A 9,045-nucleotide genomic window follows, 5' to 3' on the forward strand; every position below is an offset into this window, starting at 1 on the left:
ATAAAAATCTGCTCTTCCTCTGTTTAAAGTTCATTAGTTATATTCTTTTTAGTTTAATCACTTTAGCATCACTACTTTTGGGTTTAATCCTTGTTTAGATAATTAGGATAGTCTAATTTAGTTAATAGTTAATCACAAGTCCTCGTGGGTTCGACATCCTACTTTTAGTCACTTTATTAATTGACAACCGCGTATACTTGCGTTTGTGTTTGGCCGCAACAGTGGGCCCGTGAGTTGAGTTTGTTGACTTTTCACGCGGATTTAGGAGTTTCTATAAATTGATTAATGATAAGCATTGGAGTATATTTTGATTGAGCTACACATTGTTTGACTAGTCCCGAATCGTTTGGCTTTGAATTGAAGAGTTAGAGAGGCATTGGAGCCAGTAATGCATCTTCGGAGCAAGGTAAGTTTCCTGTCTAATCGTGTGAGGGGGAAACTAACCCTAGGCGATGTATCTATTATGTGTTAGTTATTGCGGGAGCTAGTATGCACGAGGTGATGAGAGTCCATGCGTAGCTAGATTCATAATATGCTCGGGTAGACATAGGTTCACGCCATGCTATGACTGTACCATTTGAGTTGTTCCTTACCTATTAAATTCCTTATTTTACGTTACAACTTGAGACTAGACTAGCATAGAGTTATAGAGCCCGTTTGGATTGGCTTAAAAAAACTGGCTTTTCAGCAGAAATAACTTTTAAGCCAAAAAGCAATAAGTTGGGGTTGCCCATCTTATTGCAATAGATTCATCGTTCTTCATCCTAAAGAGTTCATACACAATGGTGAGTATATCAATCTTCAATTGCTTTACTTGAGTGGTTCCCTCATGTGTTGTTTGCAAAGCTTCCCATATCTCATTGGCAGTTTCAGAGGCAGAGATCCAATTGTATTGATCAGGTCCTATTCCACATACCAAAATTTTCTTGGCACGAAAAGTTTTCTCCACAGCTTTCATGTCTGCGTCAGTGTATTCTTTTCTGGTCTTTGGCATCGTCAGTAGAAGATCTTCGGCGTTCTTTGTTGGGATATAGGGACCATCACATATGACATCCCACAACTCAGAATCTTCAACCATGATAAAGTCATGTTTTCCACCACCCAGAGTATTGCCCATTGAACCTTGGTAGTCTGGTTGTCGACTGAACTTCAGGCACAATTTTTAACAGCCTTAGGATATTTATGTTGAAATATTAATTATTTATAAAGTGTAGAAATGACCCAAATAGCCATTCTAAAGGGCTAATATTTAAAAATTAGCCAATGAATCCTGAATTTTAATTTTTTAATTCAACTTTCCGGGACAAAAATATTCTGAATTGTTCCAAAATTAAAAATTTTAGTTCAATATTTAAGCATAAAATAAGTACCGCCAATATCTAAATAGCGTTCATAGCATCCCTAAGAACGGCTGTTTTTGCACCTACCCATTATAAAGTGGCTAAATGTTAAATAACTTTTAAAAGTTGATTATATTTTAAAGGTGACTTTGAAATCGGCTATTTGTGCACTTCCCCGTAAACAGAGACTGAAACAGAGTTTCTCACATTTCTGGAGTCCCCTAATTCAGGGTTTAAGCTCTCTCTCTCTCTCTCTCTCTCTCTCTCACACACACACACACACACACACACACATAGTGAAGATGAAAGGATGCTTAGGGGAAATGGGGTTCAATAAAAGTGGCGGAAAAATAAATTGGTTCCCTGGCCATATGGCTGCTGCCACTCGCGCCATTAGCCGCCGCCTCAAACTCTCCGATCTTGTCATTGAAGTCCGTGACGCCCGCGTAAGTTTCAATATTCAATTCTATACTAATCACGTTTTTTTTTGTGTGGAAAATTATGTGAATTTTAGCTAAAAAGAATTGATTTTTGTGCGTGATTACTAGACACTAGCTGACAGTGAAGCTGATTTTAAATACTACCCCCCGTAGACACTAGTTTCAATGTTAAATTATTTCTCAATATAGAAAGTTTTCTTTTTTGGGACAGACTAAAAAAGAAAGTATGCCACATGAATTGAATAAGCATTGTTGAAGAGTCAGCTTTATGTTAATTACTTTCCCTAGAAAATGTGGATTTTAGCTTTATAAAGAGGTAGATAGCTGGACTTAATATAAAATAGTGGTAAAGTTAGAAGTAATTTTAGAGAAATCCTAATTTGCCCGAAAGATGTTTTTTAAATTCCTTTTTTGAGAAAAGGGTAAGTAATTTGCCCAAAAGATACAAAAAACTAAAAAATGTAAAAAACTTTGCTTTGAATATAATTAGTTTAGTATTGTAATGAATTGGACCAAAAAGAGTAGAATGATTACAAAGAGGATTCATATAGTCGACCTCAAGTAGTTGAAAGATAATTACTAGCTTAGTATTGTAGTGAAATGGATTGAAAAGGAGCGGAATGGTTATCTAACAAAAAAATATAGAGCGGAGTAAAGGATTCATACGGTCGACCTCAAATTGTTTGGAATTGAAACTTAGTTGGGTGAGTAGTTAAGTTAGAATTTAAACCAAGCTGATCTTGCTTTTGTGGTTTATGCAGATACCTTTGTCCTCAGCCAATGACGACTTGCAGCCTATGCTTTCTGAAAAAAAGCGGGTGATTGCGCTCAATAAGAAAGATTTGGCCAACCCGAACATCATGCATGTACCTATTCTCTCTTTTGTCTCTCTTTATCTCTTCATGTTTATGTGGAAATGCTAATCCTTTTTCAGTTCTCTTTTCTATAACCTTCTAGGTAGTGTAAAGTTTGTTACATATTATTCAGCAATGTCAGATAAAAAATGGTTATATGTTCTATTTCTGGAAAGTTGGAACTTGGCACGTTCTGAGAAACAGTTCAAGAATAAACCATGGCGTTCAATTTTGATATTATTGTTGTCTATCTTAACTATTTTCTTCATCATTGCCTTTTGTTTGAGTGTTTCTTTTTGGGAGTGTTTTGGGAATGTAGCCACTCATTCCATCTAAGAAGTATCTAAGTGGAAGGGATAATATTGATATCTTAATTATTGCTCTGCTCACTTGCTTCAACCAACATGTAAACATGGTTCGCAGCGTTCAATACTCTGATATTCATTAAAGTACCATCATTGTGCCCATCCTCCACATTATACTTTTTGTATTAGTAGCTGCAATGTTCCTAAAAGCCATTGCTTCATCACTTAGGGCGACGAAACGATATGAAGTGAGGAGTTATCACTTCATGGGTCTTCAGAGAATTGTCCACTTCAGACAATGATGTGTAAGGTGATCCCAATGAGAAGCGGTCGTTTCTTTAAATCTCAACTTTGAAGAGTTGGATCAAAATTAGCATTAATGTGTATTAGATGGTGATATTAGGTATTTAATTGCAATTTGATTAATATAGTGCTAAATCCATATATGTTTGATATCTTTTATATTCTGTAAATTGTGCGCTTCATTTCAAAAAGCTTGTGCTTCACTTCTCGCTTTTCACTTCAAGCTATGTGGATCTTACACCCTTTCTTCAGAAAAGAATTTCCATAGAAAACATTTTATAAAAGCAAACACACCGACTGTTCCCTTGTTGGAACAGTGTTCTTTATATGCTACTAAATCTCAAAGCTGTTTTTGATATGTATGCTAGGTTCACTGCACCAACGTAACTGATGATTGTTTGGTGGACTGCTTTGTCTTTCATGTGACACAAATAGCATGGTGTCTTTTTCCCTAGTCCGACATTCCCCCCCCCCCCCTCCCCCCTTTACTTTAGAAAATGTGCTTGTTGAGTGTATGGGAAGTTCTTGGAGGGAAAGATGCCGAAGGTCTATTTAGAAACAGCCTCTCTACCCCAGGGTAGGGATAAGGTCTGCGTACACACTACCCTCCCCAGACCCCACTAAGTGAGATTATACTGGGTTGTTGTTGTTGTTAGGACTGGTTCAATATTGGCATTTACAAGTATAACAGTGAAACTTATTGTTTTAATTCTATGTAGAGGTGGATTCGGTATTTTGATTCATGTAGACAAGAGTGCCTCCCAATAAATGCACACAGTAGAAGTTCTGTGCAAAAGGTTAGTGACATTTTATCCATGCCGTTTAGCTGGAAGCTTGTTGTTTCATTGTTTTGTATTTGTTTTATATGTCGAATATGCAGCAACTATTATCTTTGAGCACTTTGGCACAATTATCAGTTGTAACAAGTACTTCTGGACCTTGCTGTTAGTATTCTCAGAATGACTTCATTGACAAAAAATTTAATTATCAAGTACAATATAAATGCCTGAACTGATTAGAACTATTCAATCCTTCCCCCCCCCCCCCTTTTTTTTTTAGTCACGGTAACAGCAAGTTTCCCATTATATAATGCCAGAAAGCCATGAATTTCTAAGTAGGCCAAGAACCACAGAATGTAGTCAACATTGACCAGATTTCATGAAGGAACACTGAGGGAAAAGGTGCTTTAGATTTTATTTTTAGTGAGCCAGATGTAAAAGGGATAGGGAAAAACCTTTTTTCCAGGTATACATTTTTTTTCCAAAATTGTCATTCTCTATTCTTGCTTCCTTTGATACAATAATTTTCTATTGTCACAGGAATCTTAAAATTCCGGACTGCAACAGTTAAGATTGAAAAGTACATGACAATGGTAACACATATATGAAGCATTAGAAAATATAGAGAACTCTTTATTTAACTGTTATCACGCAGGCTTTGCACAGTAAAAATCTAGCAAAAAATAACTAGTTAAGCTGCTTCATAGGATATCAATGGCATTATTGCCTTAATATGGTTTTTGCGCTGCAAAAAAACTGTGGCAATCCAGCAAAATATTTTCGCGATGCTAAATTTGCAGTGAGGTATTCAGACATGCCTTTCCTCCAGTTATATCTACTCCAAGATTTTCTGAAGTGTTGTCAATTATTTGTGATGAAGCTTCTCGATCTTGTGGAGCTTAAACTGAAGGAACTTATTACAAGGGAACCTACTCTTCTTGTCATGGTGGTCGGTGTTCCTAATGTCGGAAAATCAGCTTTAATCAATTCCATCCATCAAATAGCATTATCTCGATTTCCAGGTAAGTCATTTGCTTTGTTAGTGATTCTGCCCTCTGCTTCTGGAGGACTACTTGGTTCTTTTGGGATGTTCGTATATTACCTCAAGCACTGATGGTTTTGACCATTGTCTTAGTGCAGCAGAAGATGAACAGAGCTACAGTGGGGCCTTTGCCTGGTGTTACTCAAGATATTGCTGGATATAAGGTAAGAATATTTATACAACTTGGATATCAGATTATGCTTTTGTTAGTTGGTCAGTGATGGCTAAAATTCTTTGCACTCCATGCTGTTGAACTATAGACGAAGAAATTTGTACTGGATATATATTGCAATGTTTCATTTTCCAGTTTATACATTATGCAGTTGGTCTAGTCCTTTGTTGTTTGACTTGGATAAAAAAGCATTCCTTTAATGCTGACCATATTCTGCTTCACATCGGTTTAGGTATTTTATAAGGTTTTATAGATATTTTTAGAGAAGTAAAATGCATGTACTGCAGTTTGAAGCCCAAGAGATTATAGCTATTAGACGGTTGAGTCCAATTGCCTCTTCTCTGATACATTAAATGCCTGAGCAGAAGCGTGCAGCTCTGCAGCTATCCCCGTACCATTTTGAGTAGAAACCAGGATATTTGCACAGGCTAACTCAAGATTATGCATATTTTTGATTGCACGGTGACATCCTACTGGAAGATGTCCAGTCACATCCGAGTCTCCAAGCATATCAGAACTAAAGAACAGACTGAGGAAGTCTATTTTTCATCAGACAGCCAACGCCCTTGTCTGATAGTCGGCCAATTTGTTACCTTCTCTGGGATAGTTATACATTTTAATTGATCTTACCTCAACGAGAAGAGAGAAAGGACTTACATACTTTTAACTGCCAAAAGAAGTCCATGATGAGAGTAAAGCTTATAGAAAATTCCCATTAGTTAAGTGCTTTAAATTGTCGATCAGATGATATTTTTGATTTTATATATACACGGGAGCATGTTATATTGAATTGTCTGGTGTTGCATATTATTGTTTCTGATGCTAATTCATCATTATCTACAGATTGCGCATCAACCTAGCATATATGTGTTGGACACTCCAGGAGTGCTGGTTCCAAGTATTCCAGACATAGAAACGGGGTTAAAGCTGGCTCTAGCAGGTTTATTCCTTTTTCTAGTTTACATTGGGATTAAAGATACTTGTGTGGTAAGGGGTGGCAAATCTTCAAGCCACTGACTAACAAATTGTATTTGCTAGAGGGTCTATTGGAAACAGCCTCTCCACCTCATGGTAGGGGTAAGGTCTGCGTACACACCACCCTCCCCAGACCCCACTTGTGGGATTATACTGGGATAGTTGTTGTAGAATAAAAACTTTTGCACGAGACATAAATGTGTTTACACTTGCCCTGAACCAGCTGCATTGGGTTTGTTTGTATCAGTGTTATCAAAGGCGAAAAGCGCAAAAAAGCTCTAAGGGGTCGTTTGGTATGATGCATTAGATAAAATAATGCATGCATTAGCTTTGTGTATTAATAATACATTGTTTGGTAGACATTTTGAACCTATGCATTAGTTATGCAAGCATTAGTTATACATCCTATTTGGTATTATCCTATGCATAACTAATGCATAGAAAACAATGTTATTAGCAATGCAATGGGTTTTAATGCATACATTAGCTTAGTTAAAGACAAAATTGTCCTTCAACATTTATGCTTGATTAAAATATGCTAGTTATTATATTGATGGAAGTTTAAAATAATCCAAATAGTGAGAAATAAAATTATAGCCCTAGTAAATAAATAAATACTTAGCATATTTCCTTTTTTATAAATAAATATTTAGTTCTATTTTACAATATAGGTAGACAAATTAAATAATTTTTTTAAAACTTTTTCATATAAAAATATTTCTCAACATATGTTTCATTTAGAAAGTTAAAGTGATGAATTGGTTTTGAGGGCATTTTTGTAGACAAACAATTCTTTTAGAAATTGCACAATGCTTTAATACATCAAACCAAACAATGGATAAGAAATATGTCAGCATAACTAATACCAGCATAACTAATACACCTTATTCTGCATTATTCTTATGCACCCTACCAAACGACTCCTAAGGTCATTTGGGGCTTTAAGCACAAAGTGCAAATAAAGCATGGGCTTTAATGAAAAAAAGCACAACTAGAGAAAAAGTAAAAATATGCATATGTAGTCTAAGAACAATAATTATAAGCATGAATAACAAATATATGTACAAAGAAATTGAAAAAAAGATTACAATAAAGTGAAATATCAATTATTTAGTGTCGTCTTTTCGGGATTACACTCATTGGCAAGTAAAAGTATGTCTTAGAGCCTTGATGTGACACTGAAGCGCCCACAAAGCGAGGCGAAGCGCTCAACATGTTTTGAACCTCGCTTCAGAGCTTAAGCGCGCTTTAAGCGCGCCTTTGACAACTGGTTTGTATAATGTCATAGGCATTGCTTCATGTCTTTTTCTTATCTATCATATAAATGGCCCTGCACACATACGGCAATTCCCACAGCTAAACTGAACGGGATACTAGGTAATTTTGTTAATCTAGCCCCTGGTCTTCAAAGTTCTCCAGAGTCCAGCCCATTCCTTTTGCTGAAAGCAAAGATGTTAAGTATCAATCTCAGGCGATTTGTATTATTAAATCTAAACTTGTCTTTTTTTCCCCTCTAAAGTATGGTAGGGAATGGTAAAAGGTTAAATGATAAGCCACCGTAAATGAGACAAGAACAGACCAAACTGAAGCAGGGCCCATAAGAAATTAGAATGATCCTTCTATGATTCAACTTTACTTAGTCTCCTATTGTACCTGTATGATTGTGCAGGGTCCGTCAAAGATTCAGTAGTTGGTGAGGAGCGAATTGTTCAATACCTGTTGGCAGTTCTAAACTCTCGAGGAACTCCTCTTCATTGGAGACACTTGATTGGCAGGGAATCTGAGGGCCTTCATCATGAGTTGGATGACAAACCTGAATATAATCTCAAGGATCTTCTACCAAAAAGAAGGAAGCCGCCCAACAAATCCGATATCTACTACATCGAGGTAATTTTTTGATTTATTCATTTGTTAGACTACGATATTAGCTTTTTACCTTAACATTTTGACATATTCGGTAATCCTATTGAATATGAGGAAGAAATATAAAGCTTGATTATTTATCAAGCAGAGAATTTATAGTCGTTACAAGTGTGTACAATATGGATAGGTATAAATCAAATCAAATGCTAATCTGATTAAATTCCTTGTGCGTATAGGATATGGTTAGCGAAGTCCAACGCACACTTTGCACCACACTCTCGGAATTTAATGGTAGTTTGGAAGATGAAGATAACTTGGAGACTTTGATAGATCAACAATTTGAAGCATTGCAAAGTGCTCTGAAGATACCTTATAAGGCATCAGAAGCTCGCACGATGGTGTCAAAAAAATTTCTCACTCTGTTTAGAACAGGCAAACTTGGTCCTTTCATCCTGGATGATGTCCCTGATGCATCTGATTCTGCATCTTGAAACTCCCATCTGTAACGTATCATTAATGTCTAATATGATAATTTTGTACCATAATTTTCTTGAATACTTTACCCCTTATCAACACTGGCTCAGGTTTGTGAATCTAGTACTAGTTTTGAAAGCTTTCTTAATTAACATATCTGCACTAGTCTCCATGTTGTATTATTCAGGTTGCTGTTGTTCCCTTTTTATTTTATTTAAATAATCGAGAAATTCCTGAGAATCAAAGGTGCACAGTTCAAAACTCATGAGTAATAGGCTTGCCCCTCTATTCTTCTCCACGTTAATCTTGTCTACGCCAGGGTTCGAACCCGTGACGTGCACTTAACTCAAACATCACGTGTTGCGCTCTTATGATTAATGCCCGGGGACATGTTGCTATTATTATTTAGTCATGCAGATGCAATATCCATGCCAGAAAGGATCTCAATGTTTGGTTTGAACTCTCTTATATGATCATAGGAGACTGGCATATGAGTAT

General features: G+C 36.3%; 2 protein-coding genes across 2 annotated transcripts; one reads left to right on the forward strand and one right to left on the reverse strand.

Moving 5' to 3' along the window:
* Positions 1-700: 700 nt before the first annotated feature.
* LOC104243433 (uncharacterized) lies at positions 701-1,117 on the reverse strand. Its single transcript, XM_009798619.1, has one exon. It carries the CDS (start codon positions 1,115-1,117, stop codon positions 701-703), a length of 417 nt encoding a protein of 138 aa, XP_009796921.1.
* Positions 1,118-1,534: 417 nt separating this feature from the next.
* Positions 1,535-8,792, forward strand: LOC104243418 (short integuments 2, mitochondrial). Its single transcript, XM_009798600.2, has 8 exons — positions 1,535-1,786; positions 2,542-2,646; positions 3,962-4,039; positions 4,902-5,043; positions 5,157-5,227; positions 6,079-6,175; positions 7,880-8,097; positions 8,310-8,792. The coding sequence occupies exons 1-8, from the start codon at positions 1,643-1,645 to the stop codon at positions 8,562-8,564; spliced, it is 1,110 nt and encodes a 369-aa protein (XP_009796902.1). The 5' UTR covers positions 1,535-1,642; the 3' UTR covers positions 8,565-8,792.
* Positions 8,793-9,045: the final 253 nt, after the last annotated feature.

This window comes from Nicotiana sylvestris, chromosome 4 (genome assembly GCF_000393655.2).
Source record: "Nicotiana sylvestris chromosome 4, ASM39365v2, whole genome shotgun sequence".
Classification (NCBI taxonomy): Eukaryota; Viridiplantae; Streptophyta; class Magnoliopsida; order Solanales; family Solanaceae; genus Nicotiana; species Nicotiana sylvestris.